We start from the raw sequence: 27819 nt of genomic DNA, 5'->3' as shown, positions 1-27819 counted from the left end.
AAGCCTCAAATGTCGGATAAGGACGCTGAGCTTCCAATGTGCATACCTTTGAAGATGGTAATAATAATATGAAGTATGAATACTTAACTACAGAAAAGTTTGATGACAAAACAATATTTGGTACTTTAAACACAGTACTGCAGAGGAAAGTAGGAGACAATACACAGTAGCAAATTTAAGGGGGAAAACTTAACTTTTCCGATATTAAACATGACGAGCATTCCCATGTGGCCGGAGGGATATACCTTGATGAGAAATTTGAGATGCAGAATTAATTTTCATCCAGTTCATTATATTCGAACGTCGACTGTATAAATTTAGTCAGCAAACATTCCGGAAATAAAGGCTATACGCAGGTCAAGGTCGTCACCATCTTCTCCTTTGAAGAGAGTGTTCTTGTAAGGTTTACCACATTTGCACAAAAAATTTCATCCCGTCTTGTGGGAAGCTTTGGTCGGCAAATGATGCCTTTGTCGACGAAGTGTTCTTTTAATTAAGGTTTACCATGTTTACACAGAAAGAAATTCTCTGTCGACAGAAGTGCCAACTTTCGGGATATTGATTCGAGACAACATAGTGCCACTTGTTCTGTATGATGACATAAACTGGATCTCATCCTGTCTTGGGCGAGCTTTGGTAGGCAAATGATGCCTTTGTCCAACCTAATGCAGTGTTAGCCAAAAATTGTGTATGTTTTATGCCTGCGCCTGCTTATTACTTTTGGAGCCAATTCCAATCAAATTTGACCATTTCATATTTTTTTTATCGGTTTTTCCTGAAAGGGGAATATCCACAAGATTACAGGAGGGCAATTCAACAATGTTCATGCGTAAGGAATCCATGGCCTAAGAGAAACCTATCTCCTGGTTCATCATAAATTGACAATCAAGCCCCATGCAGCTAAGGCCTCAAAAAGCTATATCGAGCACTATGGAAGACGCAATATCATCAACTTTTGTTTCAGGCTGGGCATGGCTCCCGAGCGACCTTCTATATTTGATTGTAGAAAAGTTGATACCAACCTCTGACTATATCCGGTTTGGTGCAGTTTGTAAGCATTGGCAATCAGTCGCTTTGCTTCAGAAGCAGCGGCGCCTCAAATCACGTCAACAACAGCTTCCAATGCTGATTATTCCCAGCAAAGACATCAACGATAGGCGTGGCTTGTATAGTGTCACGCATGGTAAGAATTGTGGCTTTGAGTTGTATGTGCCGTACAACAACAGGTGCTGCGGTTCTTCCCACGGTTGGTTGGCTTGTGTGGATGACAATTTCGGGGTAAATCTCTTCAACCCTTTTACCAAACATACCATTCTCCTTCCACCACTAACCGAAGTCCCCCAGGACATACGCAAACATGCTTATAGAAGAGATCACTACATTAAGAAGGTTGTATTGTCTGCAGACCCTTCTTTGTGTCCGAATGATTACGAGGTTGTGGCACTTGTCGATTGTCATGGAACCAGAATGGCTCATATCAAGTCAGGGGACAATGCTTGGACTCACATAGATCAAACAATCAGATATTTTTATGGTCTGCATCAAATAATAGGATTCGATGATGTACTATACTATAGAGGCCAGTTTCTTGCTGTTAGTCGGGAGGGTGGAGTTTTTTCGATTAACGTTAGCAATGGCTCAACTCATAAGCCTCATGTAAGCATAGTTTTACCAATAGTTCCAAATATTGATGACAAAGCATACCTTGTGGAATCGTCCCAGGGAGATCTTTTGCTGCTTAGGAAGTTCCAAAGTTTGAATTACAGTGAGTGTTTCATTGAAAACTTTAGCTTCAAGGTTTTCAATCTGTTCAGTGCTTCCGGGGGTAGAACTGGACCCGAATGGATCCGGGAGATTGAGAGTATTGGAGATGATGCTTTTTTCATAGGTGACAACCAGTCCATGTGTGTCTCTGCTTCAAACTTTCCAGGATGTCAGCCGAATTCCATATACTTCGGCATTGATGATTGGGTGGGAGTAGAAGCTCAAGGACATCTTGACATGGCAGTTTTCAATTTGGAAAACAGAAGATTTGGAACACGTTACTGCTGCTTAAGCCGTTCGCAGAAGAACATGCCGCCATCTATTTGGATTTTGCCCACCATGGTGTGAAAACGATGTTTTGTATGACAGAATAACTTCAAGCTCTTCCATATGATAGAATAATTTGAAGCTCTATATTTCATTTGTGATTCTAATTGTAAGCTTATGTTAATAGTTTGTTATGTTTTTTTTTCTTATACAAACGATATTGGGGGAGGAAAATACGAACACAAAACCTCGGCTGCAAGAGTAAACACACTTAACTCCTCGAGCTTCAAAGCCTTTGCAATCTGTGTGTCATGCTAGTCGGGAGGTTGGCGTTTTTCGATTAATTTTATCAATGACTCTCCTTTGTATTAAGAATTTGGCCATGTTGAACCATACAAGGAGAAAAAGTCATAACCTTTCACATTGGTTTTGCTGAAATGAGAGAATTTCCACTTTGTAACCAACGAGAATTACAATTCAACAATGTCGATCACGCCTAAGGAATTCATAGTCTACTAAGAAAAGCCGCTTCCTCATACCTCATAAGTAGTCAATGATCGAAGATTCGAAATCCAAGTCTAAAAAAGTTATGTCTACCACTCTGGAAGATACACCGATGCCCTCGGATTTAGGCTGGGCATGGCTCCCGAACCTCCTTCTGGATTCGATACTAGAAAAGTTGATACCAATCTCTGACCATATCCGGTTTAGCGCAGTCTGCAAGCATTGGAAATCAGTAGCTTTGCATCACAAGCAGCAGCGCGTCAAATCACGTCACAACCAGCTCCCTATGCTCATGATTCCTACCAAACACAACAGCGATGAAAGGCGTGGCTTGTATGGTGTCACGCAACGGAAGCCTTACAACTTTGAGTTGTATGTGCCGTACAAGAAGAGGTGTTGCGGTTCTTCCCATGGTTGGCTGGCTTGTGCAGATGACAATTTGGCAATAACGCTCTTAAACCCCTTCACCGGACGTACCATTCGCCTTCCACCAGTCACGGAAGTCCCACCGCAGGCAGAAACATTCAAATGTGATTACTACATTAACAAAGTAGTATTATCTGCTGACCCTTGTTTGTTTCCAAATGATTATGAAGTTCTGGTACTCTATGATCATGCTGGACACAAAATAGCCCATTTTAAGTCGGGGGATGACGGTTGGAGTCACATAGTCATACGTACTGTGATCGGATTTTGCGATTTAATTTACTATGAAGGCCGGTTTCTGGTTGTTAGTTATGACGGTCTGGTTTTTTCGATTGACACCAGCAGTGGCTCGACTGCTAAACCCGATATAATCCTAGTTGTAAAACATGCTCCACAAGGAGGAGCAACCCTTGTCGAATCGTCCAGTGGAGAACTATTGCTCATCCGGAAGCTTGATGTGTTTGATTTTTGGTTTGGTAAGATGACTCAGAGCTTCAAGGTTTATAGGGTGGAATGTGCTTGCGGGGATAGACCAGAACAAGTGGAGGAGATTGAGAGTATTGGAAATGATGCTTTGTTTTTGGATTACACTGCATCCATGCGTGTGTCTGCTTTAGATTTCCCAGGATGTCAGCCGAATTGCATATACTTCGTCGCTGATGACTGGACAGGTCATCTTAACGAAGAACCTCAAGGGCCTCTTCACATGGGTGCCTTCAACTTGGAAAACAGAAGAACGGAAACGCACCAGTACTGCATCGATCGTCCGAAGGCAAACGTACCAGCATCGATCTGGATTTTGCCCACCATTGTGTGAAAAGATGCGACTCAAATTCATCAAACAGATTTCACTGCTGTTTACTGAATCTATCATCTCATCCGTAGCTTAACACCGAAAAAAATGTATTCAAATTGCAATTGGCTTCCAAAAACAGTATGTTTGAAATTATTTGTCTTCAATTTGTGGCACTTCATTCTCGGTAAAGAACATTTAACAAAATTCCAGATCTGCTACAACACCAAAGGGCAGACCGAATAAAAGAACGACAAAACTTATCATTCATTATCCAGATTGAAACAACAATCCCTCTAAAATTGATTACTCATGCGGAACAAAAGCGAAATACACTGCATAAAAGTAGAGAGGTAAATTTGCAGTTTTGACTACTCCCGTTACATTTTGCGCAGCAGCAATTCATCCGGGTGAACCGCCTGCTGCCATTGGCCAGGATCAATCAATGTGCATCTTCTTCTTCACAAAACTTGGTGTACTTTTCTGCGTCCAACAATTTATTCAGTTCACCACTATCGCTTATCTCGACTTTCATTATCCACCCATCCCCATACGGGCTTGAGTTGACCTGGTTCAGAAAAATGAATCGAACGTTACGACCAGGAGGGGTGAATGGTGAGGAATCTTTGCTGATGTGTCTGTAATGATGCAATGCTCGTACCACATGCATAATTTAACAGAAGTAAGCAAATCTCCAGCAGTTTAAGGGAATTTTCAAAGCTTAAGACTTTTGATAGTTTGGAAAAAACTTAAAAGAGAGTTAAAAAATTCTCACAAGACCACTAACTTTACTTTAATCCAAATAAACCTAATAGAATGCAAGTGTCTTCAACTGTTTATCCAAGCCTTGACTGTGTCAAATATTGTGGAGTAGGTAAGCTTAAAACCGATTAATCATTTAGAACTAAGTTTGTTCAATCTTTCAAGAAATTTAGCAAGATATCTTTTGTTTCTTGACTTCTCAACAAAAGATGGGGCATCAACAACATTTGTGATGTTAATTTTGAAGCACGTCTCTATTTCAGATATAAGAACTTACCCGAATTACAAGTGGTAAAATACTACCACAATAACGGCGACAGAAGTAGTGAAAAGCTCACAACTGAAACCTGGTAGCCAGTTTTTATGCAATTATTATACCAATGGTAGGGAAATAACATAGGATACGGGAACCTACCAAACCAGGGGAGTTGCTAAGCTCTTCATTGACTTCAGTCACTTTTCCTGACACAGGAGAGTAAACATCACTGGTTGCCTTGACACTTTCGACTGCTCCAAAGCCTTCGCCCTGCTTCACAGCAGCCCCAATTTCTGGCAACTCAACATACACAACATCACCTAAGTGATCTTGCGCATGATCAGTTATTCCAACAGTTGCGGAGTTTCCATCAACTTTCACCCACTCATGAGAATCGGCATATTTGAGATCCTTCACAACTGCAGTAAACAGAAAAGTAAAATCTGAAACCACCACAAAGCTACGGAAAATTTACCAGTTGAAAATCCAAACAGGAAACTAATTAAATAATTCCATCTATCAACATACTAATAGCAACTTCTTTCTGAGCTTTGACACAGAACAGAATACCTCATCGGATAAAATCATTGGGGAAAAACAGAACAAAAATACTTTTTTTTCCTTTCTTTTTTGTCATGAAACCAACTCTGAGAATGTTTTAATTGGTTTTTATAGGCAGAATTGCAACGAGAGACGGAAACAGAGATCCATTACCTCCTAAGCAAACTTTTAGCTCATTCATAATATACAACGGATATTTTTATCTAGACGCGAACTTGTAATTCAAACGAACGAAATGAAAGTCCCGAATATGTATATGCCTAACATCATCCAGACTTTCACAGCACTTCACAGTTCACAACTGAAGCCAATTCCAATCAAACAAAAACAACAGTTGAATCATAATGCACAGATCATTACACCTCACACTAACATCAACAGATGCAAAAAACGCAAAAACCAATTACCCTCTTGAAAGACTAAATCCACAGCCCACATCAAATCAAACCATTTGCCAAAACACACACACACACACACGACCAATCAGGAAAAAAACAGATCTTTTATAGCAACATGATGGATCGGGCATTTCAACAAACACATAACAGAGATCCACATCTTCACCAACACCAAAACCATGTTACAAAAGACCAACTTCTCAATAATCCCATGATTAATCAATAAAATACAAGCAACCCATGTTCAAAAGCATTCATCTTTCTCAAAGATCAGTGCAGAAACAATGAAGCAAATCAGAAAAAATGAAAAAAAATGATCCAAGAAAAGTGGGAAGTCAGTGGGTTTTTTGTTGGCTTACCAGAAGCAAATCCTCTGAAGGTGGTTTGGATTCTGAGGTAGGAAGCCGCCCTTGAAGCCCACAGCAACCTTGATGCCATTTGTGAAATCCAACACAAGACAAACACTACGCTGTCTCTCCTTAAATATAAAAACTTCACTCCTTTTTTTATATAGTGGGGTTGGTGGGTGTGCTATTTCATTTATTTCCTCTTTCCCTAATTATTTTTATTATTACAAATATATATATATATATATATTTATTATTATTATTTTTAATTTTTTTTCAGTATATGGTACGTAGAAATAATATAAGAAAAATTAAGGAAAAGAGTTTAAAAATTTTAAGTTTTAATGATAAGTACAAAATAAATAATAAAGTAAATAGTATTATAATTGATTTCTTAATGTAAAAGTATGATTTTTTTTATTAAAATGAATCGTACTGAAAATTTTTCGTTAAAATTCTCAAACATATATATTACGAAAATATTTTCGAAAAAGAAAAGTAAATGGAGATACGAGGTGGTGGGTCAATTCATCAACAAACCTAATAAGGTAGAAGTTGGTGAGTGTCGTTGTGGCAGTGTGCTAGTGTCGGATTATTAATTAATAATAATAAATTAATTTTATATTGTATGTCACATGGTTGTATGGAAATTTTGTAAGACCATGGTTTTCGTAGAAGGCTCCAATGATATGACATATAAGCACTTGTTTCTGTTGTGGAAATTTACATGTGAAACCACAATCTGACCAAACTTTTTGTTCACTTTCCTTGCTTGTTATGTCTAACTAGCCTTCATGTACGTTCGTGAACGTGTGCAGAAGATATTTTTGAAATCACAGTGTGTTACGTGCGATTTATGCTTTTTAAATATATTTATATGCGTAAATTAACAAAATAAATGAATAATCTTAGATCATACTAGAAGAAACTCCTCATCAACCAATTAAAGAAGTTGAATCCGCATAATAAAATCGGTCTCTATAAAATTTACTTTAAGAATAGAGAAAATAATATTTAATAAACAACTGATTGAATCACATTATTGCTAGCCCATTGTGAAGTTAAGTCCACCCCTCTCCCTTAGTGTAGATAATATTGTTTGTTAAAAAAAAATCATGTGACAACTAATTTAATCAAATTATTATCCGTGTGCGAAAGTCCTTTTTTATAACTGGCATTAACTAGTATTACACGCCTCTTAAGATGTTTTGAACGTGTTTAAAAATAGAGAAAATAATATTGAATGAACAACTGATTTAATCATATTATTGCTAGCCTATTATGAGGTACTAATTAAAAAAAAAGCACAAAAAATTAATTATTAATAAAATACTATTAAAATGACGAAAAATACTCTTGCCTTACTTGATGCATTATTTCGGGATGCCTTTGAAGTTTTTTGTCTTGCAGACATTTTTGTTGAAGCTTGGTGAGACCAAAAGCACTATTCACCTTTTGTGTTGGCTTTATATATAAGATGAGGATGGAGTGCGAAAATCGTTTTTCTTTTTTATTATGGTTGAATTAGGCCATAATTTTTCTATTAAGTATGTGTTATGTTAGATTGTTAATTCGATCTATTACTCATTTTAGTGAAATTCTTGCTACTCTCAGGTGCTATTCTAAAAATTCCCAGCAAGCGCCGCCAACTTAGACACTAGGTGGCTGGTTATCTGCCCGATTAATCCCTACATTTGAAAATTAAATAAGGGCACCTAGACCTGCCAAGACACTCATCTAGGTAGCGACTCTCACTTAGCAAAAAATTAGATAACTTTTATACTGCATTTTATTTTTTCAATAAATTGTAAGAGACTTCTTAAATACTTGAATGAACACTCATTATATGCTTGTTCTCCATATTTTCAATGTGTTCTAATAGTTTATAATCTATGACACCTAGGCGTTAGGCCCCTACTCGCTGCCCAACAAGCACTTAGCGTTTTTTAAATCTTACTCTCGTGTGAACTGAACATAATTGCAAGAGAAGGACGGAATAATAGACTTCCAAGATGGTTGAGTGATCGAACTAACAATTTAACAACATAACAGTTATTCGTGCATGTTAGCTTCTTTCTTGCAGTCTTTAGTCACATCGAGAGATATGGAGCTTGAGCATTTTAGCCATGAGCATACCTTAATGGCTAATGCTTTCTGATGATTTTGATGAAGAGATGGATGGTTAGGATCAGAAATGTATTACTTTGTGATCTCTTGAACACAAAATCCATCCATCAAATAGTTAAAACATCCTGACATCTTGTGCATAGTTCTAATAACAGTACTAACCTGCTCGGTTTGATCATCGCTTGAACACGCTCCAAGAAATACTTTTGCAGTTCCGCCGTCTGGATAGCAACCGGCATCAATCATTTCTTCGAAAATTTCCCAGCACCTTTTGTACAGTTTCTTTCTCGAGTATGCTCCAAGCCGCGAAGTCCATGTCACAACATCGGATTTCAAGTTTTTGAGTGGAAGCAACTGAAAGAGCTCTTCCATCCTGTCGAAAAATCCTGCCCTTCCGTATATGTTAATCAAGATGTTGTATGTACTGATATCAGCTGCATAAGGTCCTTTTTCCATGGCTGTCAAAACTTCCTCCATCTTTTCTAACTGACCTAAACGGTCATGCAGATTTAACTTGCTGTTGATGACAAAAGCGTACTCTAGCTCCAGCCTGGACACTTGCATCCGTTAACAATGTCCTCACATTTAGCTACGTTGCCAGCTTTGGAGTAGGCGGATAAAAGTAGCATATGGGATTTCTTTGTCGGCGTTAAAGATCAAATTATTTCAAGGCAAAAAAGTGAAAAGTATGAGGTCTGTTTGTTATTGTTTACCTTCATGAAACCAATGATACAGAAACAGTATGCATTCAGAAGCCGGGAGTCAGAGAGTGAGTGAAGGGAGAAGGAGCTCACATGAACGCTTGCAAAATTGGAGGAGGAGGAGGAGCTTCCAGTCTGGTATTCTGTGAGAAGAAGATAGTGTTTGATGGCATACAGGAAGGGTGAGGACAAAACATCTGAATTTTCAAAATATCTCACACCTTATATATATAAAGGACAATACAACATCTTATCTTTCTTTTCTCTCTCTTGTTCTTACTTACCCGCCTAGCTTTAATCCAAATTTTAACCATCTGTTAATTCATCTTGTGCTAGGTTAACGATATGCCATTCTTAAACAGAAAATGTCATTTTGGAATCGCTAACCAACTAGTTCCTAGCGTAATGGTACTTATTTTAGTGGTAGAAGAGACGTCAAGTTCAAATAGAAAATAATGCCGAGGTTGGTTCGAGTATTTGGGAATGTATGCGAATGTGAAGTAAATTCGTTCTAAGCTATGAGCTAATGGGAATAGCAAGTACGGTTTTTGAAAACGAAAATGTTATCAAACGGCCGTAACATATTGAAAATTAAGGATGGTAACAACAGATTTAAGTTCCACTTTAAATTCATAAATGGAGAGTTAATAAGCATTGTACAAATTTTGGGGCCAAAGTAAATGTGTTAACGAATTTCAAAGCTGCTCACAATGAGCTCAGGAATTGTAAGGCTTAAGGCTACAAATAATGGCAATACAATGCTGCTTGAGCTCAAGAAGTCTGCGACTCGGTTCCTAAAGATTCACAGCACAATCATATACCAAATCGTTCTTGCTTAATACTTAACCATCTTGCAACATAAATTGGACTTTTAAAAGTTTTTCTTCTTTCGAATTTTCCGCTGCAACAGCCACACTACTCAACCTCAGCCAAATAATCTTCAATCTCTGCTGGGGTCAGCACTCTGCAACAAGGTAAGCATAAAAATTAATTAGAAATACACTCCGATGATGGGCAATCAGCAATCATTTTAAAGTACCAATTATGATTAAGGACACTAGTGCGGTGTCACGGGCTTGGCACACACCTAATGTGTTCATCTCTTCGGTGTCTATACCAAGTACTTTTTTTTTTTTTTTTTTTCTTTTGAAACTAGTGTCTCCGGATCTTTGACCCCGACTAATCACTAGGCCCCCCCGCCTGACCCTACAACATTTGGGAAGCAAGAAACTCTAACAATTGCTAGGTGGGTACCTTGAGAGGGGTCGAACCCCAGAGTGCTTGGTAGCAAACCAAAACAAAGGTTTTGGGTCTAAACACAGTCCAGATGCAGTTACCCCTTCTTTTATAGCAGTTTCAACTTTGTGAAATCAAAGCTAATCCTTTGGCATTTAGCTACTTTAAAGTTGAGTAAGCTGGCTCCTTGGACCTAAATAAGGGTAGGGGGAGGTGAAGGGTTCTCTTCGTTAATGCGTTGACATAATACTTTTATTTTTCATTGGATTTTGCATGCCACGTGTATGTTAACTAACATGCATCCTATATCTCGCTAAAGTATTTTCTGCAATCTAAACTATATTTAGTAAATTGAATTAAGAGCAAAGATGCCTCGGCAGGAAGTAAAGATGGAGCTTAACCTGAACTTTTTGTCTGTGCCAATAATCCCAATCTCAATGTTTTTCCCTGAGATTTGTCCTTCAAATCTGCATCAAATATGAAGCAACTACTTATACCGCTGATAGATAAAACAAAGTTTCTTCCACTTTCTGTGGCTCCTAAGCCTTGCGTATGTATAACAGAAAAAATAAAAACATAAATTCTGGAAGTTAACGGTTATGTTGTATACCCTTCCTTCAAAGTCAAAATAGCCGTGTGTACAGCATCATCAAGCTCCATATCTTCAGTATACCTATTAGAAAAGAATAATAAAGAAACACACTTCACATTTGAGGACTATAAAGAAATTGAGGCCGAAATTTTAATTTTATTCAGCATAAACCATGTCTGACTATTCAACCAGAAAACAGAAAAACATGTCTGAGTACCTCTTCTCAAGAAAAGTTTTTGCGTTTGAGACATTCTTCCCCATTGCAGAGGCTTTCCATGAGAAATATGAACCGGAAGGATCAACCTACAGAGAAATATAAATTAACCATATCAATAGTAGTAGAATTAGCAGAATTAGCTATCATATAACTGTCAACATAGGACAATATATAATTTTCATAACACTACTATTCCTGACAGGAGTTTCTCCTCTCCGACCATCCAAAATAGAGTTAAGATTCAAGAAAACTAAACGCAAACAGAAGTACAATCCATTGCATGAAGAGGTTGAAATGACTAAATCAGCTCAAGCAAGATTACTAATGGTCAATTTAACAACCCAATTTTTGTTAAAAGTAACACATTCCACATATTAGATATTTCTACGCCTGCACAAAAATTTGTTTAACAAACCAACAAAGCTAAAAATTGGGCAGCAGCAACCCAACTAAATATGTTACAAGAATTTGTTCCAAACTCTGTCAACTTTAAATCGAGATGTTCTTTCCATAGATGGCATCGTAATTTGCAACCAGAAACAACAAATAGCGAAAAAGTTAACAAGAAAATAACACATTGGAAAATGAAAATACCTGGTATAGTTGGGGACCACTGTCATCAAACCCAGCAACCAGAAGAGATACTCCAAATGGCCTTACACCACTACAAAAGAAGGAACGAAAAATACTAGTAAATTTTATAATATGAATATCCTTTAGTTACTCATCTTCAAGTTCAACTACTCAAACTCAGCTGCAATTGCCTTAAATAATAAATCTCACAAGCAGGAACCCTTATGAACTTTCAAAACTTATACTTCTCATAATTTATCACCTTTTATATTCTCTCGTCTCACTCTCACACACACAAGCAGTATCTTATACTGTTTCCCAAGACTTGCAATTTTGTAGTGACCGATTGCAAGTGTTTTAGTTATAATTCCAAACACTAAAGATTTTGGAAAAGGATCCAATATCGTACAAGACATACTAAGTACTCGGTACTCAATGCTTGAAAAAGGTCATTTCTTCCACACTTGAACCCATGAGCAATCAGAAAATTATTGTGGGTCCAAATGTTCGAGAAAAAACCGCCCATTCAAAGAGCACCTTACACCTGTAAAACCTGACTACAAAGTGTTTACCATGGGTGACATTAAAAAGCTAACCTCATCTAGAGACCATTGGTCACAGATATGACGAAAGAATTTCTCAATGTGACGAAAAATGGGCCTAGGCCTTGTGTATCAAAAAATGAACCACAATTTATATAGATAAATAAAGTGTGATAATTACCCAGATTGCGTGAACTCCTGCATAACAGCCGCAGTTTCCCTCACAAGTTGAGTAACAGGGATAGGTTCCTAGAAACATGATGGTTTTACACAAGTTATAACCTTTGCAATATACAAGAGCATCTTATTATTATAGTTCGCAAGAACTTGACAAGGGAATGATGACCATTTGTCACATCACGTATTAAAAATAAATAATCAAATAGGAGAGGAGAAAAACTCAATACCTTATATAATCTGTGATATTGTTCTGCCTGCTTCCTGCTTTTTCGGACCAAGACTCGAAAATCAGGACCCATACCGCTGCAGGAGAGAAAGCAATGGTAAGAATACCTATAGACTGAATGAAGATAAATAATAGATTCAACAAGGACACAAAATATTAGGACACTGGAACTGTTATTAAAAGACAACAGTAAGGGTCTCGTGTCAATCCAAACGTGATCATTCAGAAGCCAGAATTGTAGTCTCCAAATGCAAGTTCATGAATGCAGTGTCTTCTACATTTCTTCATTTAAACTCTCACTTATCACACCGTGTTGCACATCCAACACATGACCCATCCTCATATCAATAATATGGTCCTTTAAAATCTATATATAACAGTAGAAAGCTGATATCAATAATATGGTCCTTTAAAATCTATATATCACAGTAGAAAGCTGATCAAGTTTCTCTAAACTCAAAGGTGTCGAATACATCACTAGAGTAATACTTTCTCTTGAAATTGTAGGTAACTCGATATACCAGTCCTCTAGGCTGAGCTTTCTAATGTTAGCTATATGATATTATACCCAAGTCTCTAATACACATGACCTTGTAAACCATGTTTAGGGGCCCAAGGTTATAGAACTTTACAAGAAGAGCAAGGACAAACGACTAGAAAGTCCACAAAACGAAGCATCATTAATCATCCTTACACAAAGTATTAGATGCAACATCTCCTTTATGAAGGAACTCAGTACTAAGAAAAAGCAAGCCTCATGACAGGAATGAGCCAGAAAGCAAACCTGTAAACAAGTCCAATATTGGGTGTCAAACTCTGTATTTTTTGAACCTGGCCAAAGAAAACACATATCATTAGAAACGACCATCTTAGGAGAGAAAACTTGTGTGACTCTGAAACTAAGAGAGTAGAACAATTTACAATGCATCACAGTAATGAAAGTTTATTGTAAAACAGAGTTCTAGAGAAAGAAAAAAAAAAAGAAAAAAAAAAAAAAACTGTTCAGACCAGGAAAGGGGAAAATTAACTATGCCGATCATACCATACACAAGAGAAACAACCCTATGAAAACAAAATGTTGTTCGAGCACATAGATATTATACAACACACGCTTGGAGTTCCAAAAGTTACACAATGCTAAAAGTGATACAAACTTATAATCACCATAAGAGTCACTCACTACAAACACTAAGCAATATAACTAACATAAAAAAATATAATGAATATTAAAATAAGATTGTTTAATAAAATTGAAACTTTAAATGGAAAACATAAAGAGTGACCACGAGTGGCTTACGGATGCTTCATCAACCAAGATTGAAGGTAGCTTCTTCTCGGTTGCAATAACAACCCCATTAGCAGCTGCAGTAACCAGGTAAACACACAATTAAACAACCCAACATTTAAAATTTCCATTCAACTAAATACCTGATAATACTTTTGAGCCATCAAAAAAATTGATACCCAAATAAAGAATCCATCTTTTCATCCAGATTCTACTAACATTTCAACAAGGAGATTCAGCAAACCGAATGGATTGCAAGTACTGAGTGCATTATTACCTTTGATCCCGAGAGAGGTTTGGCCCGACCCGACTGCCGTCAAAGCGTGCTCGATCTGCACTAGCTTCCCTGAAGGACTGCTCACCATACACCGCAAATAAATCAGAAAATACAAAAACCCAACTAAATTTCCAGAGAGAGAGAGAAAGAGAGAGAGAGATACCTGAAAGTGGTGAGAGAAAACGAGTACTGGCTGTCTCCCATTGTTTTCTAGAGAGAGACTGAAGCTTTTCTTCTTTTTTTTCTGAGAATCGAAGAAAGAGAGACTTGAGGTGGCTTTGGCAGAAAGAACAGAAGGGGGTCTAAAGACTGGAGCTTTACTTGTTGGAGAAGAAGGTTTTGATTGGGCTTTGTGGCCCAAAAATGTGACCCGACCCGAGCCTGTTTTTATTTTTCTTTTATTTTTTGATTTTCTTTAGAAGGCGAAGGAAGAGGAAAAACCCTTCTTCTCCAACACGAAAGTATATCATAAATCACACCATCCCTCTCTGCAGAAGCAACACTCATCGCATTGAAGCAAATCAAGCACTAATTCGGTAACTCTCTCTCTCTTTCTCTCTCTACACGCACATATGGTGGTGTAGGTCTCTGTGACTCTACGGCGAGTGAGAGTTGATAAAGAACTGAGCTTTTTATTTCTCGCGATTTCTCACTATTTTCTTTTTGGGTTCCGAGAAATTTCAATTTTTACCACTGTAATCCCGATCATATTTAGTATAGAATTTAGTTGGGTAAAACCCCTTTTGCTGGTTTACCGAGCTAGAGATGGATCTGTCTGTAATCTCTGATAGAAATTTTGTGCTTTATTACTGCTGATTCAGATCAATCTCCAAGTTCCAATCAGACCAAAATGTTTCTCACAAGGTGAATTGCATTTTTGAGAATTTTTTGAAGTGAATTATTTGTCTCGAATTATATATAATATGTGTTACTTAATTTCTTGTTGATTTGATTGTGGGGTTTGTGCGTGTTGTGAAGGACTGAGTATGACAGAGGAGTAAACACTTTCTCTCCCGAAGGCAGGTTGTTTCAGGTTGAGTATGCCATTGAGGCCATCAAGGTACTTATCCTTATTAATCCTTGCTTTCGCACAAATTAAAAAATCTTAACAATTTTTTGCTGTATTTATAAATAAAAGGTAGGATTTCGATTAGTTGGTGTTATAAAGTTATTGGTTTTGACGTATTACAGTTGGGTTCAACTGCAATTGGGCTAAAGACGAAAGAAGGTGTTGTGCTTGCTGTGGAGAAGCGCATCACTTCGCCTTTGCTGGTCTGTAAACTCTCTCTTTGTATAACTTCTATGTGCTTGCCAATTTTTACTTTTTGTTGTTAATAGTGTTTATGGCTATATTTCAAACCAAAGCTGCTACACCATATCTTCTCAAACAAAATTAAATTCCTATGAGGTTGTTTCAAATGTATGTAATAGCATCTCTTGATTTTTTGGGAAGTTGACTTGTTATAGATCCTTTGTCCTTCAACACATGGTACTTTTTGTGTCTGGCGTTCGCAAATTGTCAGTATCATGTTGTTTAAGAATCATGCATACATTAGGAGCAGTAAAGCCTCTGAAAGGTTTATATTAGATCTCATCTTAAAATTGTATTGGGGTGGAACAACTTTTGTCTTCCAAAATGTTTCTTTTGTCTTCTCTCCTTGTTTTTCGTGGATTTAGTTGTTCATTTTTCAAATCTGGAGATTTGCAAGTTCATTGATGAATGCTACTGTATACTGTTTGCTTTCAGGAACCCAGCAGTGTGGAGAAAATTATGGAAATTGATGACCATATAGGATGTGCCATGAGTGGACTGATTGCTGATGCTCGTACACTTGTTGAACATGCGCGAGTTGAAACTCAGGTAATTTTCTTGGTGGTTATACACATTGATCTCCTAACCTTTTTACTGGTTTACTAACTTCCAGTTTTTGGCAGAATCATAGGTTCTCCTATGGTGAGCCAATGACTGTGGAGTCTACAACACAAGCTCTTTGTGATCTTGCCCTACGATTTGGTGAAGGTGATGAAGAGTCCATGGTAATAGCCATTTCATTTCTTAGTTTATATGAAAATTCATGTTTTTAATCTTTAGTCAAATAATTAAGTTTGTTTACTTTGGGAAATGCTAATATAATATAATACTCGTCTTCGTTAAAGTTTATTGAACTGTTCTGTTCATTTTATAGCAATTTATGATCAAGCACTTTACGATGAAATTCTAGAGTTTTTTAAGATACCTGTTTACCTTTGAGAAAGAGATAAACCATGATATACTTGGCATTAATTTTTATATTAGTGAAGTATCTTTTGGCCCTATACAACATTCCCTTTGTACTGTTCCTGTATTCTTATTGATATGTAATTCGCCATTGCTATACGCTTGGCTCTTTATATTCTTTTTTGCAGTCTCGACCATTTGGGGTATCTCTCCTAATTGCTGGTCATGATGAGCACGGGCCCAGCTTGTAAGTGATACTTGGTCTGCTTTGTCTTGCAGTATTCGACGTGTATAAACACTGATAAGTGATAAGATGCTTTATAAAAACTGAAAAATAAAAAATCCCCAAATCGTTGCTTCTGTTTCGTGCATCCTCTTCTCTTTCAAGTACTCATTTTTTTCTCTGAATTAAATCTGTTTCCTGTCGCTGCAGGTACTACACTGATCCATCTGGCACATTTTGGCAGTGCAATGCAAAAGCTATTGGTTCAGGTTCGGAGGGAGCAGACAGCTCTCTTCAAGAGCAATACAACAAGGTATCTTTGCTTGTTTTAAGTTTAACTGATGTATTCTTATTTCCATAAACATATCTTACCGGGTCAACCTTCTCAATAAGGAGTATGAAATGGTTCTACACATGATTGACCTTCTAGGTCGAAGCCTTTTTTTTTTTTTTTTTTAAAACTATTTTATGGTAGAAACAAGATATGGAGGAACGAACTTCCTTCTTCTTCATGCTTTTTCAACTATATAGGTTAATATTTTCACGTATTGATGGTTTTCAGGACTTGACTCTTCTAGAAGCTGAGACAATTGCTCTGTCTATCCTTAAGCAAGTTATGGAAGAAAAGGTGACGCTTTATAATAGATATAGCTTTTGTATGCATACTTTTCTTGAGCGTTGTTCTAATTTTCATAGGATTTACACTGATTGACCTATGGTACTGTTTTCAGGTGACACCCAACAATGTAGATATCGCAAAGGTTTCTCCAACATATCATCTGTATACCCCCTCTGAGGTGGAGGCCGTCATTGCTCGCCTATAAGTTCTCGTGTTTCTCTGAATCGAATTTGTTTCTTGTCACTACTGTTTTTGCTAAGTTTAAAGAAATGATTTCGGATTTGTTTCTGGTTAACCGGTAAAAGTCATTCGGTAGTGCAGTGCAATACTAAAACATTCCGAGGATATTATCATCTTACTTTGATGAGCAGATGCCTTCCTGCGCTCTAATGAATGATTTCATGTGAACTCGAAACTTTTTAGCTGTCATTTTGTTTTGTGCACAAATATGTGGTCAATGCAGGCTAGCAGTTGGAATGCGATGCCTTTTATCTTACATGTTGAAGTCGGTTTCCGTTTGTGTTTCTACTGCAGGCCAGCAGTAGAATTGCACCGTGCTATTAGACCACTTTCACGCTCTATACCTGTGTTTGATTGCAGAGCGGTAATTAGATTTGGAGCTATGAAGGCTGTTTCTTTTACAAGAAAATTAATGAAAATAACTTGAAAATTGAGTTTTAACGATAAAGATAAAATAAAAGGTAAACTGAATAGCGCCAGAATTGACTTTCTAGCATAAAAATATGGTTTTTCGTTAAAGTGAACAGTACCAATGGTTGCTCTAAAACTTCATAGTTTCGGGTATTATTCTCCCTCCCTTGACCAAGAGATAGAGCTCAGAAGTTGGAACTCGCTCAGCCGGGCGTTTCAAAATATATCAAGTTAATTGGTTCTTTTGGATGAAATTAACCTTGTGGATTATCAAGTTAATTGGTCCTCTTGCACACTGTTTATTTTTAGTCCTTAGATTGAATAAATTGAAGAAAAATTAAGGACCAAGGATAAACATGGTGTGCACAAGAAGAAAAAAGGTGTGCGTTTGTCATTACCATTCCTTAGATCAGCATATCGTATGGCTGAAGGCACTGAATTCTGATTATGCTAAAAATAAACAAACGCTAAAGTAAACAAATAATAAAAAATTGCTCAACTTGTTAACATGGGAAATGAGAAAACTGGTTAAGGTGTTTGGATATATGAAATGAAGACGCACTGAAATTGCTTCGTTAAAAAAGGGCTATTATGAGGCGAGACTCAGAGGAAAGGGGTAGAGGAAGATCCAAGAAGACTTGGAAAGAGATATTAAGAAAATACATGGAGTACTTAGAGTTAATGGACGGCTTGGTGCAAAACCAAGTGTAATAGCGTTTTAGGATTAATACGGTCGTTCCCACTCAGTAGGATAGAGGCTTTGTTGTTGTAATAAAAAATTGCTCCACTGAAAAGGAAATCTGATATTTCATAAATAAACCAACTGGTTCACTTGTTAACATGAACCCTCTTATTACTCCAGGGGGACCTTCGTAACAGTTCAAAAATATATGAATCCCTTCTAGTTACAGACAAATTAATCCCAAGTAACGCTACAGTCACGCTAAGCCTTTCAAGCGCTATTCTTAACGTCCACTGAACTACTGTGTATATCCACTATATTCAAGAACAAAAATCATTGGAATTTTGATATTCTATCGAACTACTGAGTCCCGATGAAATTTTATTGCAAACCTGTTCTCAGTTCTCACCCATCCTTTGCTGCCAACCATACCCTGGGCGTACAACGCCGCTATCTATCTCTTTGGCAAAGGTCATTTGAAGCAGCAGCATCAGCAGAGCGACATAAAGTGAAGGCCGCACCATCAGAAGCATTGCCAAAATGGTCAAGCAACCATTCTGGATTTTGATTTCCTGCACAACAGAAAATAAGAACCAAGTAATTCAAATTCAAATTCAAAATCAAATATAACTACGTATGAAGGTAGAACAAATCAAAATATAAGATCCAGGAAAGCGAGTTTTGTGGACACAGCAATAGGGTTAATTTTACTTCTCTGTAGGGGTTGTTTGTCAAAAATGTAACTGATACGAGAACTTAAATCATATAGTAACAAAACAAGCAAGGACTTGTTTCAAAGCATATTTGATACTTTTGGGGTTGTTTTACTTCTCTGTAGGGGTTTCAAAGCATAATTTTACTTCTCTGTAGGGGTTGTTTGTCAAAAATGTAACCGATACGAGAACTTAAATCATATGGTAACAAAACAAGTAAGGACTTGTTTCAAAGCATATTTGATACTTTCTGTCCAAATAAGGCTAACGGAGTACAATGTCTTTTGCCTAGATGCGAAAAATGGATCAGAGTTCAGAAATATGTAAAGTGCAGAATGTCCCATCTTTACCTGAAGAACATTACGTCATTAAATTCACTCGTAAATCATGCTAGGGTTGCCCTCTTGCCTTTTGCATCTCTCGACTGCAAAACCATTATTTGTTAGTCGTAAAGTAAATTCTTTCTTTAAAGTATAAAAACATGAGCCTACAGGAACTACGAAAGGAACTTAGAGAGAGATGAAGAGACAGACCTGTGCAGCAACAGATCTCTTTGAATCCAAGAACTGGTTGTAAATGCCATACAATCTTGTCTTCTCAGCTTCAGAAACAGATGGTCTTGCCCTCGAAGCAGTAGACTTCAAGAGAGCATCAGAAATAACTGGCTTCTTCCCTGGATCATTGGTATCTTCAGCATTTAGAATCTCATGCACTGCTGCAAGCTGAGCATCTGAGAGCAGAGCTTGAAGGTCGGCCCCACTAAATCCCTCAGTCATATAAGCTATGGCTCTTAAATCCACATCGTCATCCATTGGTAGCTGAAGCAATAGAAATAAAACATAATTAAATTCCAAAATGAAAACAAGATATACTGGAAAAGCATTGGATTTCGGAGTAACAACTCTCGCTACTATCGAGTTAAGGGACTTGGCTACAATGCCACAAAATATCCAAATAGAAGTTAAAAGTACATGCATTAATCATATAATGTTAATTACTGACCTTTTTCGAAAGGACCGTCAAAATATCCAACCTTTCACGCAGAGATGGAAAATCACAAAACAGAAGGCGATCTAGCCTACCAGGTCTCAACAGTGCAGCATCAAGTAAATCTGGTCTACTGCTTAACATGAAAATCCAGTCTTTTTTTCATTAGATAAGTAGTCAATGGGAAAACATATTAGCAGACAAGATGACATATACTCAGTCAAGACGAAGCAAATATGATAGAAGCAATCCACAAACAGGATTTTCGTTTGCATAGGAGGAACAATATCAACATAAAAACACGAAGGTAGTTAAGCACAAGATTCGGTTTCTTGTTCTAGCACGAATATAGTATTCCTGTATGGGTCATAATCACGAGTATTACAATCGCTAAATTGACTTTCTGTATAAAATTTAATTGATCACCACAATTGACAGTACTTCGAACAAAGATATTCTGACCCAAAGACTGATATCTGGATTCAACATTTAAAAATGAATCTAAAAGTAAAACCATTACTCAGACGAGAAACTAACCTTGTTGCAGCAAAAACAAAAACACCAGTCAAAACTTCAACACCATCCAATTCGGTCAGAAACTGTGAGAAAGGGAGATATCAGGATAAGAAAATTAGCTATGACAAGAAGAAAAAAATAAAATAGGATAAAAACACGAGAGAAACCTGATTGACGACACGATCAGTTACTCCAGTATTGTCATGCCCTCTTTTGGGGGCTATGGAATCAAATTCATCAAAAAAGAGAAGACATGGTGCTGCAGCAGCAGCTTTGGAGAATATATCCCGAACCTAGACATCAGCAGCATTCAATGTGCATTACACCTCACAAAATATCATTATAACATAAAAGGATTGAGATCTGTGTGAACCAGTAGAGGAAAAGACACATAAATTATGTGAATAAATGGGGCATAGAGGCTACAAGAAATCAACTCAAAAGGGATTTACTTATGCAAAGAAATAAACCACCACTTACAGCTTGCTCAGAAGCGCCAATGTATTTATTCAAGAGTTCAGGTCCCTTGATGGATATAAATCTAAGTGAACAAGCTGCAGCAGCAGAACCAACTATGTGCGTCTTTCCACAGCCAGGTGGACCATACAATAGAATATTTGATCGCAACCTTAAAGGAGCTTTGGCAAATATATTTGGAAACCTTGAAGGCAATTCAATCATCTGATATTGATCATATAGGAATTGGAGATAAGAGAACTATCAGATTTTAAAAGTCAAGTACTGAAACAAATGCATTATATATGACATGAAAAGTAAGATATGATAGCAGTATAACATATAAAACCAATATTACAAACATAAACAAACTAATAAACAAGCCAATATTACAAAACTAATTGATACAATCATACCTCTTTAATTGAATTGCGGATGTCAACAAGACCGCCAACATCATCCCACCCAGACCGGCAACCTTCAGGAGCAGATTTAGTGATGTCGCGCATGGCAACTGGAAGGAAATCATGCATTGCCCGAGAGAAATCATCCCTAAGTAAAGTGGGCTTTTCACAATTGTCGACAGATAAATGATGAGGCAGAAAACGACCAATGGCAGCATGAACAGTTCTATCAACCAAGATTTCCTGAAACAGATGCATTGTTAAGATAGTCAATATCAAAACTAGATCTAACATAATTTCAATAACTCTCAATGATCAGAATACCTACAAAAACATTCTAAACATGAAAGTCGTACCACAGGCAGAAAAAGTCATGCTTGAAGCACTAAAAAGGATTCTCTTTTGTGCACATGAAAAGAAAACTGACACAAATGTATTAAATCAGAGACAAAGAGGTCTCCATATTCATTTGTACCAGTAAGTAGGCAGCTCTCTCTCAAACTATTACAAATATTCTAACATCTAAAAAACGACCTTTAAATATGTGTGTACATGTATATTGGGGGCCTGGACAGTTTAGGTTTAAATTGCACTTTTCAAGGCAGATTATCAGTTTTCACTATATTATAGGTGGCGAAAACATTACCATGTGGCAAGCATTCATTTATCAAGAATTCAAATTTCTAAGGTAGAAAGATAAGGATGCAACAAGGGAGTAATATAAGAGCTTGTAAAGCATATAAAAGTGACTTCAACATATCGTTGCACTACTCCCCCTCTTCTACATATCGTTGCACTACTCCCCCTCCCCAAAGAACTGAAGAAGTAATTTTAGAACAGGCAAAATACCAGATCATATGAATCATAGCCATCACATTTGGAAGCTACATCTTCTAAGATATCATCAGAACATTGTAAGCAGCGTCTCTGAATTTCATGCTTTAAAATGGCTGCACGTTCTGAGGCAGCAGGAGCAGGCAATTGCACGTGAAAATCAAACCTTCCTGATAACATCAAAAGTCAAAAGCAGAGCAGTCTTAAATTTTAATAAAACTAAAAAAAAAAAAAAAAAGAAGACAAATATCTGCTATGAATCTACCGCAATTATAATGCAGTACTCATTCTACGTTCAGAAAGAACAAACCTGAAGAGCTTAATGACTGTGGTATACTCTCTAAAGACTTTATTGAAGCTATGAATGCAAGCGGACCAATTCCACATGTGTTCTTCCTTTTTTCCTGTTCAAAGTTACAATAGAATCCTTAGCTTGAATAAGGACAAAAACAACAGTAGAATTATTGCATTTCATCATGTTGGTATAATAGATTCAAAGCTATGTCATTCAGGTATTACAATAACAAACACAGAATAGGCTAGGATTTTATCCTAATTTTGCAAGTGCTTCCAATTCTGGTTTGAGCAGCACACTCCAAATATTTTTTAATAAAGGGCTTGAAAGGAAATATCAGATATAAATGACTCATGGACTCCAGAATACAGGGATAAGCTATGGAGAAATTTTCTGATTCTACGTTTCTCCCTAATTTTCGTTCAAGCAGAACCGAGACTTGAGGGTCATAGATCGATAAGATTAGGGACTGTTTTGTGAAACAGCTCCATTACAAATTGGCGTATCAATTTAGAGACAAATGAATGACAGCATTTATATACTCACTTTCAGGTTTGAAAGAACTGTTTCTACAAATTTTATTTGGATCCCACAAGCCTAATTTGAACCTGAAATAAGCTTTCCATTTATTCATTGCAGTGCCAAATACATTATATTGTACTAGTCTAGCATACTAAATCAATTCTGGTACCAAGTCGCAAAAGTCACGGTTGTATGTTAGAATGTTAATAAGTAACACTTTAACATCAGCATAATAGCTAACATCCTAGGAACCATCCCTATAGTATTTACCCAATATTCATCCATAATGTCAATGAGAAATTCTGTCAGTGCAAGCACAGAGGTTGAAGCTTGAGATCCTTCGGAGTCTGAAGAGGATGAAACAATGCTATCAAGATCATCAAGAATTACAAGAGATGGAGCATGGTCTAAAGCCTCAGATATATAGCTCAAAAGCGCTTGGCGAATGGTCAAGGCCTTTTCCAAGGCAAGTTGAGAACAAGGTACAAAAACTCTGCCAAGGCAAAAAGAGGCATTAGAATACATTTATGTTTTTACCCATCAGTACACCTCTCTTACATATACAATTCACAAAGTTAGAAGTTTTAATGCAAATTCATCACGATGACAACATACATGTGCGCTAAGAGGTTTTCATGTTCTTCGAGACACTTAGCAACAGTTCTCGCCAATAATGTCTTTCCCGAACCCTGATAGGAGAAAAAGGTGAAGAAAAAAACACATCAAATCAAATATTTAATATATAAAAAAAATTGTTTCCTAGGATAACACCGTAACAGCTTATGAAGATTAACTTCCTGATATTAATATCAAATTAAAATTGATTTAAAAAAAATTGCATTTTTCATATCAAAAAAAAAAAAAAAAAAAAAAAAAGAAAAAAAAAAAAGAGAAAGTCCATTGGGAAAAGCTTGACAAAACCAAAACTTGATCTGTTCATTGAGAAAATTTGATCCTGTAGCTGTCCCCAAATAGTGGCACTAAGATTCTAAGGGATCAAATTGATAAGTAGAAAAAGAGTATAGGAAATTAAAGTACCCTGCTTATGTTTCGACAATAAGCATTTACCTGATCACTATACTAATGTTTAAACTATCAGGGACTTTTAACACCTTAATCATTTATACCCAAGACCCAATGACAATTGCACGACAATAGCAGAAAATTGAAGATCCATCAGAAAAGAAACACCACATCTTTACACGGTTAACCGCCACATAAGTGTTTTAAGTTTTAACTTCAGAATTCAGATACATCACCCAGTGGAAAAACTAAATCTGAAAAGTTAATAAACTCACAGGAGGTCCATATAGCAGAACATGTCCAGGGAGAGGAAGATCGTGTGAGCTGAACCATGCCCCAGAAGCAGGAGATAACAACACCAACATTCCTACATAGGAAAACATAATGTATTAGGGAACACAATGGAATCCTTAAAGGGGTAAGAGTAAATATAATTTACAATTCTCATAGGAATCGGTGAACATATAAAGGTGTCAGAATAGAAAACAACTCCACAAGGTAATACGAATACCTACTATTTAAAACGTCAGAAGCAATTGTCCCCATCCAGCTCAAGGTTGATACATCAGAATTGATATCTTTTTCAGACATTCTCTCTCTAACCGAATTAAAGGTCACAGGATCGGCCATCTTAGGATCGACCACCTTCAGCTTCCCAATTGACTCTACACCTCCAATATTATCGTTACCTTTGTTTCTTTCATCAAATACAAGCTCATATGCATTTCCAGCAAGTTGAGATTCATTGGAGAATTTCAGTACATACAAGATTTCAACTGGTTGCTCAGCATTCTTCTTTTTGTTTTCAAGGGATCCATCTGATGATTCTTGCAGCTTTTCCTCAATCTCAAATTTATGCCCCTTCACTTCAAAGTGAAGTATAGTTTCATTTCCCAAAACTAAGGAATTAACTTTTTCTCCTGCATTGGAAGCAATAGCATCAAATTGTGCAAGGACCCACGCTTTAACAAGACTCTCTACTCCCTTTAACTCGTCAGAATGCGGAGCCGCCTCTTCATCTTCTTTGCAAGAAGATTCACATGAAAAACCAGCAACAACTTTGTCGTGGGTTGACCAATCAGCAACATCTATATAGGTGCTTGAGCCGGTCGTCAGAAGCATGTTTTTCTTCTTGCGAAGTTTATGCCTTTCAAGAACATCTAGACCATTTCTTTCAACAGCTTTGTCCTTCAATATCTTAAAGTGACAAGGAGAAAGTGAAAGGAATGGAATGTCATTCTTCAAAATACCATTGCATACCTTCAAATAAACCCCTGCAGGCATGATAGCAATCCCATTAAAACAATATGTTTCATCAATGAAAGGTTAGGATGTTCTTCTTTGCCTTATTAAGTGGCAAGCATAGCATACCCCATGAGCCACTTAATACAGGAAGTGACAGAAAATACTTGGGAAGACACCAACTTTTGTGATTAAATGTGAAAGAAACAGTGTGCTAATAAGCATCATACATGTATAATTAGAAGATTACATCCAACTAAGGCAACTAGAACAATCCAAAATCTAGATGGTGTTCCACTAGCATTTATCTGTTTAAAATAACATCCAAAATGTAATCTCTAACAAATATCATTCAAGTCTATAGTTCGATGTGCATTATAGCTAAAAAGTACTCTATTAGACATTGTGTAGAATATACGCACATGAATGCAGACGAGTTCTCAAATAAAGACGAAGAGATTGGGCAATCATAACATGCCCTTTAGCAACTGAATCAGAAATCAACAGCCGAACAATTACTTCACGATTGTCCTTTTTGTCATTTCCACTGTTAGATTCCTTCAGAGTTGAACTGCTTCTTGTTTTCAACCCATCATTTTCAGAATTTTTCATGCTCTCTTTTGGTGATAATCTTGGCACTACAGCTACGAACTGAAGAGATTGTAATGAGAACATTTTTGCTGTTTCTGGGTGAACCATAGCAACAGAAGTGAGAACAACTCCAAGCTCAACGCCCTTGACATAACTTTTGTGAACTAATCTCCTGTCCGGATCTTGAACGCGCAGTAGTGCCTTTGAAATATGATACTTTCCGTTAGAAGAGAGCATGGAAGGATCTCCATGTGGATTGACAGTCTTGCGTCTCTTTGGAGCAACTGCAACTTCAGTCCCTGGCACCAGTTGCACTGGTAATATCCCACAAGTAGACCAAGATATCAATACAGAGTACAACCACTAAGTCACGGCTCATCGATTTCAAATGCTAAGAATTCATTGAATAATTGGATTATGACAAAGCATACAGCATCTTACCCACCGCTTTCTTCGGGAAGGTTGAAGCAACTTGGAATGTAATGGAAGTGCGGCCATTCAACCACAAAGGAAATCTCATTTCTTCACGGAGAATCCTCACCTGCATTCATCAAATGTAAACAAACTAATGCTAATATTCGAACTTATAGATTTCAAGCAACCGAAAAGGTCACGAATTGACAACATCGGAGCACCTGATTCAAAATTGCAGCCTCTGCTAGCTCAGCATTAAGCTCCAAAACCTCCCAATCATCCTCAGTGGAAGGCTCAATAGTGACCAGAGTAGCCTTCTGCACATTCGAAAGAGCTTGAACTTGAACCCTAGCGCGATCTGGCAACGAAATGCAATCCCCAAATTGCTGAGCAACCTGCAAAGCAATCAGGCACACAATCACTGATCAAATTCTAGAGTTTTCCGTTGCAGAAGCAGAGAAATTGAAGTTGAAACTGAGATTACCTCAATAGCCTGAGAAGCGGAGGTGGCGCCGGACCAAGCGACGTTCCAGCGGTCGGCGGTGGAGGAAGAGCGGAGCTCGAGAGCGAGAACTGGCGGGAGGGATGGGGAGGAGGAGTGGAGGGTTTGGATTAGGGACAGGGGGAGGGAGACGAAGCAGTTGTCTATGCCTCCGACTAACCGGACCTCAAACTCCATGGCCAGAAAGAATCAGAGAGACGGAGTAGAGCTTCGTTTCGGGAAGAAGATAAAGAGTCAAGCTTGAGCAGTGCCGGAAAACGGTCGTCCCCCGAGGCTTTCTCGAGTTGAGTAAAATTACGTCATCCTCCCTCCCACCAAATTATCCCATTGATTTTTGGGTGTGTATATTTTATAACGTGTTTTTTTTCGAATTTTATAACTTGTTTATTAATTTGTCGGTTTTTTAGCTAAATGATTTCTGCGAGTGATGTAATTTTTAATTTCATCTTCAAAATTTAAAATTGATCAAAATAATTCTGAACTTGTTCACCTTCGAGAGTAGTTTTGTTGTTTCGATCCTTATTTAACAAAGATTTACAAACAATAATTAACTGTGGACAACTCAAATACCATTTATATTGATTTCAAGTTTCAGTGACCAAAATAAAAACTTACCTCAATCTCATCATTATTTTAGCTAAAACATTTGCAAACAATATTTAAAAAAAGAAGAAGATAAAAAAAGGGTGTTTCATTAAGTTATTCCAAGAAAATATTCTCTTAAAATTAACTAATTTGGCCAAGAAAACGAAAGGGAATGTACCATAAACTTATGAGTAAAATAGGAAAATAATTATTGTATACAAGTACACAGTGCCAAAGTTGAAAGATTTTTTGGAACCCCAAAAAGAAAGTAAAAGGAAACGAAAAAAAAAGAAAGAAAAAAAAAAAAC

General features: G+C 37.1%; 6 protein-coding genes across 6 annotated transcripts; 3 read left to right on the top strand and 3 right to left on the bottom strand.

The window, feature by feature from the left end:
• The first annotated feature begins 541 nt into the window (after positions 1 to 541).
• On the top strand, positions 542 to 2186 carry LOC137722896 (F-box protein At2g26160-like). Its single transcript, XM_068462014.1, has one exon. The coding sequence runs from the start codon at positions 895 to 897 to the stop codon at positions 2110 to 2112; it is 1218 nt and encodes a 405-aa protein (XP_068318115.1). The 5' UTR covers positions 542 to 894; the 3' UTR covers positions 2113 to 2186.
• Positions 2187 to 2584: 398 nt separating this feature from the next.
• On the top strand, positions 2585 to 3778 carry LOC137724659 (F-box protein SKIP23-like). Its single transcript, XM_068463400.1, has one exon. The coding sequence runs from the start codon at positions 2585 to 2587 to the stop codon at positions 3776 to 3778; it is 1194 nt and encodes a 397-aa protein (XP_068319501.1).
• Positions 3779 to 3898: 120 nt separating this feature from the next.
• On the bottom strand, positions 3899 to 6243 carry LOC137725693 (glycine cleavage system H protein 2, mitochondrial-like). The gene is made up of 3 exons (XM_068464463.1): positions 6091 to 6243; positions 4932 to 5191; positions 3899 to 4322 (listed from the first exon to the last, which is right to left on the bottom strand). Exons 1-3 carry the CDS (start codon positions 6167 to 6169, stop codon positions 4197 to 4199), a joined length of 465 nt encoding a protein of 154 aa, XP_068320564.1. The 5' UTR covers positions 6170 to 6243; the 3' UTR covers positions 3899 to 4196.
• A 3274-nt stretch (positions 6244 to 9517) lies between these two features.
• On the bottom strand, positions 9518 to 14347 carry LOC137724505 (proteasome subunit alpha type-2-B). The gene is made up of 11 exons (XM_068463246.1): positions 14198 to 14347; positions 14035 to 14111; positions 13770 to 13834; positions 13257 to 13303; positions 12474 to 12549; positions 12248 to 12315; positions 11546 to 11615; positions 10952 to 11037; positions 10753 to 10815; positions 10544 to 10609; positions 9518 to 9870 (listed from the first exon to the last, which is right to left on the bottom strand). Exons 1-11 carry the CDS (start codon positions 14236 to 14238, stop codon positions 9822 to 9824), a joined length of 708 nt encoding a protein of 235 aa, XP_068319347.1. The 5' UTR covers positions 14239 to 14347; the 3' UTR covers positions 9518 to 9821.
• Positions 14348 to 14464: 117 nt separating this feature from the next.
• On the top strand, positions 14465 to 17491 carry LOC137724504 (proteasome subunit alpha type-5). The gene is made up of 10 exons (XM_068463245.1): positions 14465 to 14570; positions 14856 to 14898; positions 15013 to 15094; positions 15226 to 15306; positions 15782 to 15895; positions 15970 to 16071; positions 16441 to 16499; positions 16686 to 16788; positions 17038 to 17103; positions 17207 to 17491. Exons 2-10 carry the CDS (start codon positions 14885 to 14887, stop codon positions 17297 to 17299), a joined length of 714 nt encoding a protein of 237 aa, XP_068319346.1. The 5' UTR covers positions 14465 to 14570; positions 14856 to 14884; the 3' UTR covers positions 17300 to 17491.
• A 1033-nt stretch (positions 17492 to 18524) lies between these two features.
• On the bottom strand, positions 18525 to 27244 carry LOC137726666 (peroxisomal ATPase PEX1). The gene is made up of 18 exons (XM_068465601.1): positions 26909 to 27244; positions 26646 to 26819; positions 26452 to 26551; positions 25842 to 26324; positions 24693 to 25451; positions 24453 to 24544; positions 23770 to 23843; positions 23425 to 23647; positions 22648 to 22741; positions 22353 to 22507; positions 21516 to 21746; positions 21124 to 21324; positions 20811 to 20936; positions 20665 to 20726; positions 20143 to 20260; positions 19674 to 19958; positions 19491 to 19564; positions 18525 to 18999 (listed from the first exon to the last, which is right to left on the bottom strand). Exons 1-17 carry the CDS (start codon positions 27101 to 27103, stop codon positions 19526 to 19528), a joined length of 3411 nt encoding a protein of 1136 aa, XP_068321702.1. The 5' UTR covers positions 27104 to 27244; the 3' UTR covers positions 18525 to 18999; positions 19491 to 19525.
• Between the last annotated feature and the right edge of the window lie 575 nt (positions 27245 to 27819).

Source organism: Pyrus communis, chromosome 2, assembly GCF_963583255.1.
Source record: "Pyrus communis chromosome 2, drPyrComm1.1, whole genome shotgun sequence".
NCBI lineage: Eukaryota > Viridiplantae > Streptophyta > Magnoliopsida > Rosales > Rosaceae > Pyrus > Pyrus communis.
Note: the sequence above shows the minus strand (reverse complement) of the source record. Positions and strands in the feature narration are given on the sequence as shown.

Coding starts and splice junctions, on each gene's coding strand:
- LOC137724659 (XM_068463400.1), top strand. CDS start 2,585: ATGATCGAAGATTCGAAATCCAAGTCTAAAAAAGTTATGTCTACCACT.
- LOC137724505 (XM_068463246.1), bottom strand. CDS start 14,238: ATGGGAGACAGCCAGTACTCGTTTTCTCTCACCACTTTCAG. Junction 14,112..14,197: donor TTTTCTCTCACCACTTTCAG/GTATCTCTCTCT, acceptor TATGGTGAGCAG/TCCTTCAGGGAAGCTAGTGC. Junction 13,304..13,769: donor TCTTGGTTGATGAAGCATCC/GTAAGCCACTCG, acceptor TTCTTTGGCCAG/GTTCAAAAAATACAGAGTTT.
- LOC137725693 (XM_068464463.1), bottom strand. CDS start 6,169: ATGGCATCAAGGTTGCTGTGGGCTTCAAGGGCGGCTTCCTACCTCAGA. Junction 5,192..6,090: donor CTTCAGAGGATTTGCTTCTG/GTAAGCCAACAA, acceptor TGTTTACTGCAG/TTGTGAAGGATCTCAAATAT. Junction 4,323..4,931: donor TTAGCAACTCCCCTGGTTTG/GTAGGTTCCCGT, acceptor TTTCTGAACCAG/GTCAACTCAAGCCCGTATGG.
- LOC137724504 (XM_068463245.1), top strand. Junction 15,896..15,969: donor ATGCGCGAGTTGAAACTCAG/GTAATTTTCTTG, acceptor AGTTTTTGGCAG/AATCATAGGTTCTCCTATGG. Junction 16,789..17,037: donor TTCAAGAGCAATACAACAAG/GTATCTTTGCTT, acceptor GATGGTTTTCAG/GACTTGACTCTTCTAGAAGC.
- LOC137726666 (XM_068465601.1), bottom strand. CDS start 27,103: ATGGAGTTTGAGGTCCGGTTAGTCGGAGGCATAGACAACTGCTTCGTC. Junction 22,508..22,647: donor ACAGTCATTAAGCTCTTCAG/GTTTGTTCTTTC, acceptor TGATGTTATCAG/GAAGGTTTGATTTTCACGTG. Junction 21,747..22,352: donor GCTATGATTCATATGATCTG/GTATTTTGCCTG, acceptor CATCTGTTTCAG/GAAATCTTGGTTGATAGAAC.
- LOC137722896 (XM_068462014.1), top strand. CDS start 895: ATGCAGCTAAGGCCTCAAAAAGCTATATCGAGCACTATGGAAGACGCA.